General features: G+C 47.8%; 1 protein-coding gene across 1 annotated transcript; it reads left to right on the top strand.

Annotated features, from left to right (window-relative positions):
* The first annotated feature begins 9,337 nt into the window (after positions 1-9,337).
* On the top strand, positions 9,338-14,613 carry LOC123752398 (uncharacterized). Its single transcript, XM_069302246.1, has 6 exons — positions 9,338-9,478; positions 10,298-10,456; positions 11,058-11,192; positions 12,264-12,444; positions 14,196-14,476; positions 14,527-14,613. The coding sequence occupies exons 1-5, from the start codon at positions 9,338-9,340 to the stop codon at positions 14,336-14,338; spliced, it is 759 nt and encodes a 252-aa protein (XP_069158347.1). The 3' UTR covers positions 14,339-14,476; positions 14,527-14,613.
* The last annotated feature ends 199 nt before the right edge of the window (positions 14,614-14,812 follow it).

The raw sequence follows: 14,812 nt of genomic DNA, 5'->3' as shown, positions 1-14,812 counted from the left end.
CCCTGGCCTACACTCACTATACACACACCCTGGCCTACACTCACTATACACACACCCTGGCCTACACTCACTATAAACACACACCCTGGCCTACACACACCCTGGCCTACACTCACTGTACATACACCCTGGCCTACACTCACTGTACATACACTCTGGCCAACACTCACTATACACACACCCTGGCCTACACTCACTATACACACACCCTGGCCTACACTCACTATACACACACACCCTGGCCTACACACACCCTGGCCTACACTCACTATACACACACCCTGGCCTACACTCACTATACACACACACCCTGGCCTACACTCACTATACACACACCCTGGCCTACACTCACTATACACACACACCCTGGCCTACACTCACTATACACACACCCTGGCCTACACTCACTATACACACACACCCTGGCCTACACACACCCTGGCCTACACTCACTATACACACACCCTGGCCTACACTCACTATACACACACCCTGGCCTACACTCACTATACACACACCCTGGCCTACACTCACTATACACACACCCTGGCCTACACTCACTACAAACACACACCCTGGCCTACACACACCCTGGCCTACACTCACTGTACATACTCCCTGGCCTACACTCACTGTACATACACTCTGGCCAACACTCACTATACACACACCCTGGCCTACACTCACTATACACACACCCTGGCCTACACTCACTATACACACACACCCTGGCCTACACACACCCTGGCCTACACTCACTATACACACACCCTGGCCTACACTCACTATACACACACACCCTGGCCTACACACACCCTGGCCTACACTCACTATACACACACCCTGGCCTACACTCACTATACACACACACCCTGGCCTACACTCACTATACACACACCCTGGCCTACACTCACTATACACACACACCCTGGCCTACACACACCCTGGCCTACACTCACTATACACACACACCCTGGCCTACACTCACTATACACACACACCCTGGCCTACACACACCCTGGCCTACACTCACTATACACACACACCCTGGCCTACACACACCCTGGCCTACACTCACTATACACACACCCTGGCCTACACTCACTGTACACACACCCTGGCCTACACTCACTATACACACACACCCTGGCCTACACTCACTATACACACACCCTGGCCTACACTCACTATACACACACACCCTGGCCTACACTCACTATACACACACACCCTGGCCTACACTCACTGTACACACACACCCTGGCCTACACTCACTGTACACACACACCCTGGCCTACACTCACTATACACACACCCTGGCCTACACTCACTGTACACACACCCTGGCCTACACTCACTGTACACACACCCTGGCCTACACTCACTGTACACACACACCCTGGCCTACACTCACTGTACACACACCCTGGCCTACACACACCCTGGCCTACACTCACTATACACACACCCTGGCCTACACTCACTGTACACACACACCCTGGCCTACACTCACTGTACACACACCCTGGCCTACACTCACTGTACACACACCCTGGCCTACACTCACTGTACACACACCCTGGCCTACACTCACTATACACACACCCTGGCCTACACTCCCTGTACACACACCCTGGCCTACACTCACTGTACATACACTCTGGCCTACACTCACTATAAACACACACCCTGGCCTACACTCACTATAAACACACACCCTGGCCTACACTCACTATACACACACACCCTGGCCTACACACACCCTGGCCTACACTCACTATACACACACACCCTGGCCTACACTCACTATACACACACACCCTGGCCTACACTCACTATACACACACACCCTGGCCTACACTCACTATACACACACACCCTGGCCTACACTCACTATACACACACACCCTGGCCTACACACACCCTGGCCTACACTCACTATACACACACCCTGGCCTACAATCACTATACACACACACCCTGGCCTACAATCACTATAAACACACACCCTGGCCTACACTCACTATACACACACACCCTGGCCTACACTCACTATACACACACCCTGGCCTACACTCACTATACACACACACCCTGGCCTACACTCACTGTACACACACACCCTGGCCTACACTCACTGTACACACACACCCTGGCCTACACTCACTATACACACACCCTGGCCTACACTCACTGTACACACACCCTGGCCTACACTCACTGTACACACACCCTGGCCTACACTCACTGTACACACACACCCTGGCCTACACTCACTGTACACACACCCTGGCCTACACACACCCTGGCCTACACTCACTATACACACACCCTGGCCTACACTCACTGTACACACACACCCTGGCCTACACTCACTGTACACACACCCTGGCCTACACTCACTGTACACACACCCTGGCCTACACTCACTGTACACACACCCTGGCCTACACTCACTATACACACACCCTGGCCTACACTCCCTGTACACACACCCTGGCCTACACTCACTGTACATACACTCTGGCCTACACTCACTATAAACACACACCCTGGCCTACACTCACTATAAACACACACCCTGGCCTACACTCACTATACACACACACCCTGGCCTACACACACCCTGGCCTACACTCACTATACACACACCCTGGCCTACACTCACTATACACACACCCTGGCCTACACTCACTATACACACACACCCTGGCCTACACTCACTATACACACACACCCTGGCCTACACTCACTATACACACACACCCTGGCATACACACACCCTGGCCTACACTCACTATACACACACCCTGGCCTACAATCACTATACACACACACCCTGGCCTACAATCACTATAAACACACACCCTGGCCTACAATCACTATAAACACACACCCTGGCCTACACTCACTGTACACACACCCTGGCCTACACTCACTGTACACACACCCTGGCCTACACTCACTATAAACACACACACCCTGGCCTACACTCACTGTACACACACCCTGGCCTACACTCACTATAAACACACACCCTGGCCTACACTCACTGTACACACACCCTGGCCTACACTCACTGTACACACACCCTGGCCTACACTCACTATACACACACCCTGGCCTACACTCATTGTACACACACCCTGGCCTACACTCACTATAAACACACACCCTGGCCTACACTCACTATAAACACACACCCTGGCCTACACTCACTATACACACACCCTGGCCTACACTCACTATAAACACACACCCTGGCCTACACTCACTATAAACACACACCCTGGCCTACACTCACTATAAACATACACCCTGGCCTACACTCACTATACACACCCTGGCCTACACTCACTGTACACACACACCCTGGCCTACACTCACTGTACACACACACCCTGGCCTACACTCACTATACACACACCCTGGCCTACACTCACTGTACACACACCCTGGCCTACACTCACTGTACACACACCCTGGCCTACACTCACTGTACACACACACCCTTGCCTACACTCACTGTACACACACCCTGGCCTACACACACCCTGGCCTACACTCACTATACACACACCCTGGCCTACACTCACTGTACACACACACCCTGGCCTACACTCACTGTACACACACCCTGGCCTACACTCACTGTACACACACCCTGGCCTACACTCACTGTACACACACCCTGGCCTACACTCACTATACACACACCCTGGCCTACACTCCCTGTACACACACCCTGGCCTACACTCACTGTACATACACTCTGGCCTACACTCACTATAAACACACACCCTGGCCTACACTCACTATAAACACACACCCTGGCCTACACTCACTATACACACACACCCTGGCCTACACACACCCTGGCCTACACTCACTATACACACACACCCTGGCCTACACACACCCTGGCCTACACTCACTATACACACACACCCTGGCCTACACTCACTATACACACACACCCTGGCCTACACACACCCTGGCCTACACTCACTATACAAACACACCCTGGCCTACACACACCCTGGCCTACACTCACTATACACACACCCTGGCCTACACTCACTATACACACACACCCTGGCCTACACTCACTATACACACACCCTGGCCTACACTCACTATACACACACACCCTGGCCTACACTCACTGTACACACACACCCTGGCCTACACTCACTGTACACACACACCCTGGCCTACACTCACTATACACACACCCTGGCCTACACTCACTGTACACACACCCTGGCCTACACTCACTGTACACACACACCCTGGCCTACACTCACTGAACACACACCCTGGCCTACACACACCCTGGCCTACACTCACTATACACACACCCTGGCCTACACTCACTGTACACACACACCCTGGCCTACACTCACTGTACACACACCCTGGCCTACACTCACTGTACACACACCCTGGCCTACACTCACTGTACACACATCCTGGCCTACACTCACTATACACACACCCTGGCCTACACTCCCTGTACACACACCCTGGCCTACACTCACTGTACATACACTCTGGCCTACACTCACTATAAACACACACCCTGGCCTACACTCACTATAAACACACACTCTGGCCTACACTCACTATACACACACACCCTGGCCTACACTCACTATACACACACACCCTGGCCTACACTCACTATACACACACACCCTGGCCTACACACACCCTGGCCTACACTCACTATACACACACCCTGGCCTACAATCACTATACACACACACCCTGGCCTACAATCACTATAAACACACACCCTGGCCTACACTCACTGTACACACACCCTGGCCTACACTCACTGTACACACACCCTGGCCTACACTCACTGTACACACATCCTGGCCTACACTCACTATACACACACCCTGGCCTACACTCCCTGTACACACACCCTGGCCTACACTCACTGTACATACACTCTGGCCTACACTCACTATAAACACACACCCTGGCCTACACTCACTATAAACACACACTCTGGCCTACACTCACTATACACACACACCCTGGCCTACACTCACTATACACACACACCCTGGCCTACACTCACTATACACACACACCCTGGCCTACACACACCCTGGCCTACACTCACTATACACACACCCTGGCCTACAATCACTATACACACACACCCTGGCCTACAATCACTATAAACACACACCCTGGCCTACACTCACTGTACACACACCCTGGCCTACACTCACTGTACACACACCCTGGCCTACACTCACTGTACACACACACCCTGGCCTACACTCACTGTACACACACCCTGGCCTACACACACCCTGGCCTACACTCACTATACACACACCCTGGCCTACACTCACTGTACACACACACCCTGGCCTACACTCACTGTACACACACCCTGGCCTACACTCACTGTACACACACCCTGGCCTACACTCACTGTACACACACCCTGGCCTACACTCACTATACACACACCCTGGCCTACACTCCCTGTACACACACCCTGGCCTACACTCACTGTACATACACTCTGGCCTACACTCACTATAAACACACACCCTGGCCTACACTCACTATAAACACACACCCTGGCCTACACTCACTATACACACACACCCTGGCCTACACTCACTATACACACACACCCTGGCCTACACTCACTATACACACACACCCTGGCCTACACACACCCTGGCCTACACTCACTATACACACACCCTGGCCTACAATCACTATACACACACACCCTGGCCTACAATCACTATAAACACACACCCTGGCCTACAATCACTATAAACACACACCCTGGCCTACACACACCCTGGCCTACACTCACTGTACACACACCCTGGCCTACACTCACTATAAACACACACCCTGGCCTACACTCACTGTACACACACCCTGGCCTACACTCACTATAAACACACACCCTGGCCTACACTCACTGTACACACACCCTGGCCTACACTCACTGTACACACACCCTGGCCTACACTCACTATACACACACCCTGGCCTACACTCACTGTACACACACCCTGGCCTACACTCACTATAAACACACACCCTGGCCTACACTCACTATAAACACACACCCTGGCCTACACTCACTATACACACACCCTGGCCTACACTCACTATAAACACACACCCTGGCCTACACTCACTATAAACACACACCCTGGCCTACACTCACTATACACACACCCTGGCCTACACTCACTATAAACACACACCCTGGCCTACATGCAAGATGTCCCTGACCACAGCACCGAGGCTTCCGTTCTACTTTTATTTTGCACTGGTCACAACCTATGTCCTCGTACTGATGCACATTAGGTGAGTTGTGTGTGAGCTGATGACGTGTACGTTGCGTGTGTGTGCTGACGCTGTTGCACACACACACGTGGTGTGAGTGCTGGCGTTGTACATAGGCAAGTGGCGTGTGAGGCGATAAAGATGCAGTCATGTGTGTACTGACGCTGCTGTACATGTACACGCCGTGTGTACACTATGTTGTAACATCGGGTTAATTTATCCAGTCATCTACTAATCACAAATATCATAAAACCCTTCATTGATTTATTTTCTGTCTTTAGCTTAACTAGTTCTCATATATCACTTATACTTCTGCTTCCTCCTCCCGCCAAAAACTGGCGGGAGGCCTCCACTGGCCGTAGTGGAGGCCTCCACTGGCCGTAGTGGAGGCCTCCACTGGCCGCAGTGGAGGCCTCCACTGGCCGCAGTGGAGGACGGGACGACACAATAAAAATCGATAATAAATCAAAAGTCAATACCAGCCAGTCATGAGTGTTTGTTATTCAATTTGGGGAATAACGGAAACATAAATAAAGTGTGATATTTATGTCAAAGAAGAATCAGTCACATATATAATCCCCATCGTCGGGAACACGAGGGCTCCCTTCGCCAGCTACTGACTAGAGGCATAAAGTGGAAGGAGAGTGCACAACCGTTTCTCTCCTGCCAGTGGATTGAACCAGTAGTCTACTTTACTTAGTAGAAGGCAGTTCTATGATGACAAAGGCCACTTCAGTCTGGTCAGAATACAGGAGTCCCTGCGAAGGGCTACGAGACAGTTTACATGGCCACCTTATGCTCTGAGTCCACACACACTCCCCACTCCTGTCTCTTGGTGGAAAACACGCGTCTCAGTACCAAGGAGAGAAAGACACTCCGCCTGAGCCACCGGCCTGTTTCACACACTCGGACATTTTTATTTTTCGACGTCTCGGCTCCCAAGTCCCAACTCACTCGGTTTAGTTCCAGGATGTAAAAATATCGAGAGATTGCCGGAGCCCACATAAAAGGGGCCGAGTGTGTGTGTGCTCACATATGTGCCTTCAGGACGAACATTGGTTCCTGGGTCCTTCCCTTCATTTGACAGTCAGACATTGCAATGGATCTCATCCCTTTTAATTATTGTATCACATTTACGTTTAAAACTGTATATAGAAATGAGACACGAGTATCTCGAGAATATAAAATAAATGAGACAGATGTGACGACTTATAGTGAATTTTGTAACTAGCTCATCAAGATTGTAACTTGTTTCGCTAAATGAATTGTGGGGTTCAGTCCCTGAGCCCATTATGTGCCTCTGTAACCCTTTCCACTACCGCCGCCCACAAGATGGGTATGGGGTGCATAATAAATGAACTAAACTAACGGGTTTCTTGAGGAAATTAATGAAGATGCAAGAATCGAGTACATTAGTTACTCTGGTCGTCCATCTAATCCCACTACAGGCAGGGCCGGAGCAGCATACACTGTAGTTAGGAACAATCTTTCAAAACTAAAATGAAGGAAAAGCACGGATCGAGACCTATGGTTCAACACAAGCAGAACTCTCTGCCGTTGTTAAGACATGAAGACGCCTCAGAGAAACACAAGGGAAGCAGTGATCCCCACCGACTCAAAAGCAGCATTACAAAACCTTTAAATATCAGGCAGAAAAAAACAAAAGGACGACAATCACTGAAATCAAGAGCGCTGTGAAAATACTAACCAGTCAGTGAAGGATGATCAGGTCCCTGTGGATATCCTCTCAAAGAAATGAACGAGCTGATATGTTCGCGTCGCGCATGTCGATGACTGATGTGAGGTTGTTAGACCATACAGATGGTTGGGTGTACTCTGACCTGGCGTATGATATCAACCTGTTCTCGCAAATTTAATAAGTCAATATTGACTTATTAAATATGTGCATAGGTGACATACTTAACATAATAGTTTCTCTTGAAAAGCTTCATAGAAAACACCGACCTTACCTAACCTACTTAGTATGTTAAAATAAGCATCTTATAGCTTCGTAACTACAATTGTTACTTAACCTATTATAGGTATAGGTTATAGGTATAGGTTAGTTTCAAGGGAAACTATTATGTTAAGTATGTCACCTATGCACATATTTAATAAGTCAATATTTACTTATTAAATTTGCGAGAACGGGTTGTATGATAGCAGCCTACTGCGTCACTATTAGCGCATGCGCCCTCAAACTGCGCATCTTTCTCATTATAAATATATTGATGATCTTATATTTAATGCAACACTGATGATATCAATGATTTTTATATTTTGTTATACGCGAATATGTGTTAGTACGCGCTTTCGTTTTTTTCTTTCAGTCAGGACCACATCTACAGAGTTCAGGAGCCTGAGACTGACGGTAGGTTCAATTTATTTACTGTGAAGATAGTATACCGAGCAGGGGTGCGGCCTTATACTATACACAGCAGGGGGATACCTCAGAGTATACCCAGCAGGGGGGGGGGAAGACCTCAGTATACCCAGCAGGGGGCAAAAACCTCATAGTATACCCCTAACCTTCGTTAAACGTTCTCTAACAAAAGAATGAAACTTTTGCAGGCCTACTGGGCCATACGAGGCAGGACCCATTTATACCTACCCAAACTCATTCATATACGTGTCTAACCAACGCTCGAAACAATCCAGCAATCCCACATCTATTATGTCACCCTGTAATCTGTTACACAAACTCATCAACAATGTTTCTAAACCAGTATTTACCCAGGTCTTCCCTGAATCCAAACTTATCCAATTGATAGCCATTGTTTCGTGTTCTATTTTGTGTCGACATTTAACACCTTATTGGTATCCCCCTTGTTATTAATAATCCTCTTGTTATACCCTTTCATACACATGTACACTTACTGATGGCCAGTCCACCGGACTCGACAACCACTTATGTAACATCTTAGCCTTAACATTTGCTCTTAATACTGGTGCGTCTTCTACTTATGTATTGATAAAGTAGTTTTTGCTTATGATCATGAAGGTAGTAACGTTAATGTCCACAATATCGGAGGTGGAGAGAGAGAGGTGCGGCAAGAGGTGTCCCGTGGTGGGCCTGGAGACCATCGAGCAGTATAGAGCCTATCTCCACCACACAGAGACTAACTGCTCGACTCTAGTAAGTCTCCCATACTTGTTCGATGTTTTTTGTTGTGTCCTCGTGCTGTTGTGTGCAGTGTGTAACTCGACATTTGGGCGCCTGCTCTTTGTTTGTTTTTTATTTCAACATAGTCCCATGATGTCACCCTTGGCATTCAACAGTGTATTATTTAGTCAACATAGTTAGTGTTTACACCATCCATACACCGGGATCATCCCGGGCTTAAGTTCGAACCCTCATCACGGCCATTGTGGATTTGTTCATAGTGCTTACACTCCTAGGCTGAAAATTACCGGTGATTAATTTAAATAATCGAGGGCGGGACAGAAATAGTTGGGCATATTTCAAATCACCTAATGCGCCTGTTCACCTAACAGTAAGTAGATACTTAGAAGTTAGTCAGCTTGTTGTGGGGTTACATCCTGGGCGGGGTCAGTAATTCGACCTTGGGGGGGGGGGGACCTCGATATAAGCCTAACGTGTATGAATACACTCTGGCTGCCTGTCCCCCGACGCAATGAATTATTATTATATTTTTTTCCATCGTGACAACGGAGAATTTCATATGACCTAACTAATAAACATCATCTGGTGCAGACACGTTACATTAATTTGTAACATTTTATCATGTGAAATATTAGCTTGAAGTACTCGCTATATTTTCTGAAGCACCAGAATGCTCATTTATTGTGTCATATTTAAATGCAAGTTATAGCGAGTTAGCGGTGATATCGGGCAGCTTGTGGGACTGATTGTACCCGTGTAACACAGCTGTGGGACTGATTGTACCCGTGTAACACAGCGGTGATGCTGATTGTTCAAGTTTTATGTTCCCAGGTACAGTTTGGGGGCTGGGTACCCGCTCCCGGTGACGGAGCCAAATATGTGTGTCTGGACAAGAGGTTCAACATTAAGCCCGGCAACTGTACCGTCTTCTCCTTCGGTGTCAACAACGAGTGGTCCTTTGAGGACGATTTTGCCATATACGGCTGCAAGGTGAAGGTTGATGACGGTTATATCTAAAGTGTTACATTGTTTTATTTGCATAAAGTAATGATGACTCAAGTTGGTGCTACGTATGAATTATTAGTATTTTCTGAAAGGTTAGTAGGGAGGAGGAGCTAGGTAGAAACCTAGCTTGATAGAAATTTATTCGACTATGCCATCCAGCTCTTGCCTCTACTGCACCTCACGCCCTTCACACTGGTTACCTATGACATCAGGTTAATGTTAACATTAACTTTTAAAAAATATGTCTATAATGTAAACACACTTGTGAGAAATTAAGTCAGTCATTAACCCTTTAATGATTCTTGGGTGGAATATTTTCATGTCCATCAACGTCACTCGCTCTGTCATAACCACAAAAAACTAACTTATTTTATATTGTTAGAAGCATCGATTATAGCCTACAAATATTCGGAAATTAATAAAATGAATAACCAATGTAGAGTGTCTCGCTAGCATTACGCGTCTTTCCCGAGCGTGGAAACTATTTGGAGCTATTTGACAAACTAGCTAGCCTAACATATTTGATCGATGGTAGCCTTCCATTCAGGGTTGACAGGTTTACCGACTTTTTTGTGGGGGTTGACAGGTGTACGCATTCGACCCCACCATGGGTAAGGAGGATCACCAACGGTCCGCCAACGTTCGCTTCCAGGCCGTGGGCATCGCTAACTACAAGGGTACAATGAAGATTGGTATGGACTTCAGTTACGCTATTCAAAAGGTGAGTTGAACTCTTGATTTACTTAACTCACTAGCAATATTCATGATTAAAATTACATATTTTTAAAGGGCAGGATAACTATGGGAATAAATTGCTAGTTAAATGTAATCAATATAACGAGGATGATTTATTAAGATCTGAAGAGATAAATAAATTTTGCCATTCATTTTTTTTAAATATGAAGCAGATTTCTTGATTCATCTATCATTTTGGTCCTATAATTAACAGTATCGGTACAACTGTGAGATGCATGAAAATTATTCTGGAGTAATGGCTACTATGTATGCCTCTAATCCCTTACCCTAAACTTCTCTTGTTAATCCCATTCCTTACCTTCCTCGCCCCCTGTCCCACATATCCACGCTGCTAAAGATTACCGGCACAAAAAGAATAACTCTCGTGCCAAAACTTCGGAGTGTACCTGACCAGCACCGTGCTGGCAATGAGCACCGACCAGGGTGAAGATGGTGTGTGGTGGCTTCGTTCAATCCGTCCTCCACTCTAGTCCATTACATCCAGCGGTCGACCCCACGGACGCATTCATAAAATTTAACATGCTGTTCATTCAAAACGGGAATTTTCTCAAACATAAATTAATATTATAACATATTAGCATATTGTGCATATATAGGCATAGGTTACGTTAGGTGTTTAGGTTCTGTTGGCGATTATTTGTATTTGTAGTACGTGTATGAAGCATTTACAGCGTTGTGGTTCGAACAAAATTCGTCAGTGAAGCACTTGTTCCGGAAGTGTTCGAATGAAATCAGTTGTGAGTCGTGTGTAAACGGTTTTTCATTCATAAACAGGGGGTTTGACGGGTGCATGGAATCTCTTTTGGGTCTTTGTTTGGAGGACGGGCTGCTTTACCTGAGACTTGCTCAACAAACTAGGATTTGATGTCAGGATTTATTCAGATTTCCATTACAAAAGCTTCGAGATCCTGGATAATCAACTAGTATTTCAAAGTAAAATAATATTTAACTTTCTCGGCCACAGGCGGTTCGCACAGAGAACTTAGTGAGCCAAGCGTTACTTGTATTAAAGGATTATTCCGCCATCTCTTCTCAGGTGGATCGCTTCGAGAACTTGGTGAACCAGCTGGGACTCGCGGGTCAGGTGATCGACTACGTGAAGCTGGACGTGGAGCTGTCGGAGGTGGACTTCCTGCAGGATATGCTCCTTAACTCTCCACATGTCCTCAGGAACATCAAGCAGATCGCTATGGAAGTTCATGATGACTATTTCAAAGGTTAGCTTTCTTAATTTTGCACATGTGCCGCATTTTATTGATACTAATCAAGATCTTGCAACAGGTAATGTTATTCATATAAAACGTGTAAATTACATATACACCTATAACGTGAGTGCTGCAATTATTAAATTTAGTTTAACCAAGAGTTTTACAAAATGTCATTTTAAGAGATACATTTATTAAGATGTGTTTGGCAAGTGAGCTTGTCTGAACTTGTCACCGTTATCAGTGTTCCCTACTTAAGTCTTTCCCGTCAAGCCCGAGGGCGACAACCCTACACACTTGCTATATTAACTTTATTATGCTACACTGTAAATGATTTGACTACAGACCGAATTTGTCTACAAATATTTAGGTACACTTTTAGGGTCTGCATTGTGTTGGTGGCGACGGAGAGTCGGCAGGGTAGTTATCTTGAGATGATTTCGGGGCTTTTTAGTGTCTCCGCGGCCCGGTCCTCGACCAGGCCTCCACCCCCAGGAAGCAGCCCATGGCAGCTGACTAACACCCAGGTACCTATTTTACTGCTAAGTAACAGGGGCATAGGGTGAAAGAAACTCTGCCCAATGTTTCTCGCCGGCGCCTGGGATCGAACCCAGGACCACAGGATCACAAGTCCAGCGTGCTGTCCGCTCGGCTCCCTTGTCACCGGGTGACAAGGGGAAGGGAGGTACCCGGTAGGGTGTAGTCTGCATTGTGCAGGTGGCGACGGAGAGTCTGCTGTGCAGCGGGAGCAATAGACGTGGTTGATGAATCTGATGAAGAAGTACGGGATGTCACCCTCATCTGTTGGAGTCACAGATGAGGCAAAGTGGAAGGCAGCGGTTCACGCCAAGGAGACAAAGTGTGATAGACAGTAGAGGTGGTGGAAGTCCAGTGAGCGGCCATTTTGTAACTTGTCCGTTCTGTTATGGACAATGTTCAGGACTAAAGTACTACTTGCCGATACGTCAGTACGCTATTATGGTGGCCTTAATATGCTTGCAAACGTTTATAAGCCTTAAACCCAACACTAAACGAACATGAGCAGAAAGACACTATGATTTAAGTCAGGCAGATTTAAAGAGGATTGTAGTGGGGAGTGCGCGAAGGAACTGTAAAAAACTGAGTTTCCAAGCGACGTAAAAATTATGATAAATGAAAAAAGATATCCCACTAAGGAATTCTCTACTGGCTGATGGATCACGTACAAATGGCTCCTTTAGCAGGAGCATCTGCTAGACCATTGGAGACAACACCAACACTGTTAGATCACAACAGAAATCAGCCACCTTATTTCTACTAAAGATTTAAATATATAATTTAACTGGTAAACTCTGGTTCAGAAATAGGGCTCCCATCTCAAATCCTTATCCATACCCCTTCCAAGTGCTATATAGTCGTAATTTCTTGACGTTTTCCCTTGATAATTCCCTCTCTTCCCCTTGGAAATAAGGCTACAAGCGTATGAAATAGTCTGTCAAGTAACATGGCAGATGCAAATTCGCTGTAAAGTTTCAATCATTGTTTAGGCGAACACGTGGGAGCGAATGATTGGTTATAATTTGGAGCTACCTCGTACCTACTAATAGGCCTTTTTTAGTCATTGATTTGTTGTTGTTATATACGTTCTATTGCGCCCGTAAACACTACCGTGAAACCAAGCAATATTGTTTTATATGACTCCTTGAAAGTAATCAGTATTGTATTATTCACAATATTATTATATAGTAAAATGAAGTTTCTTGAATCATTTTGTTTTTTTGCAGGAGACCTGAGCCAGACGAGCAAACAGCAGGTGTTCTGGCCCTACTTCATGCTGCTCAAGTGTCAAGACTTCCGACTGGTCCATTCCCGAACTAATCATGGACGGTGGCGGGAGGTGGTGTGGGCCCGGGAGGTCGACTGGTAGGCCCCGTCCTCCAGCGGGAGGTGGTGTGGGCCCGGGAGGTCGACTGGTAGGCCCCGTCCTCCAGCGAGAGGTGGTGTGGGCCCGGGAGGTCGACTGGTAGCCCCCGTCCTCCAGCGGGAGGTGGTGTGGGCCCGGGAGGTCGACTGGTAGGCCCCGTCCTCCAGCGAGATGTGGTGTGGGCCCAGGAGGTCGACTGGTAGCCCCCGTCCTCCAGCGGGAGGTGGTGTGGGCCCGGGAGGTCGACTGGTAGGCCCCGTCCTCCAGCGAGATGTGGTGTGGGCCCAGGAGGTCGACTGGTAGCCCCCGTCCTCCAGCGGGAGGTGGTGTGGGCCCGGGAGGTCAACTGGTAGCCCCCGTCCTCCAGCGGGAGGTGGTGTGGGCCCGGGAGATCGACTGGTAGCCCCCGTCCTCCAGCGGGAGGTGGTGTGGGCCCGGGAGGTCGACTGGTAGCCCCCGTCCTCCAGCGGGAGGTGG

Source organism: Procambarus clarkii, chromosome 47 (assembly GCF_040958095.1).
Source record: "Procambarus clarkii isolate CNS0578487 chromosome 47, FALCON_Pclarkii_2.0, whole genome shotgun sequence".
In the NCBI taxonomy this organism is placed as follows: Eukaryota; Metazoa; Arthropoda; class Malacostraca; order Decapoda; family Cambaridae; genus Procambarus; species Procambarus clarkii.
The sequence above is the reverse complement of the archived record's forward strand: the minus strand, read 5'-3'. Positions and strand labels throughout refer to the sequence as shown.

Excerpts from the sequence above, each read along its gene's own strand:
- LOC123752398 (XM_069302246.1), top strand. The coding sequence starts at position 9,338 with ATGAAGGTAGTAACGTTAATGTCCACAATATCGGAGGTGGAGAGAGAG. Across the intron at positions 10,457-11,057 it reads TTGCCATATACGGCTGCAAG|GTGTACGCATTCGACCCCAC; the intron begins GTGAAGGTTGAT and ends GGGGGTTGACAG. Across the intron at positions 12,445-14,195 it reads TCATGATGACTATTTCAAAG|GAGACCTGAGCCAGACGAGC; the intron begins GTTAGCTTTCTT and ends GTTTTTTTGCAG.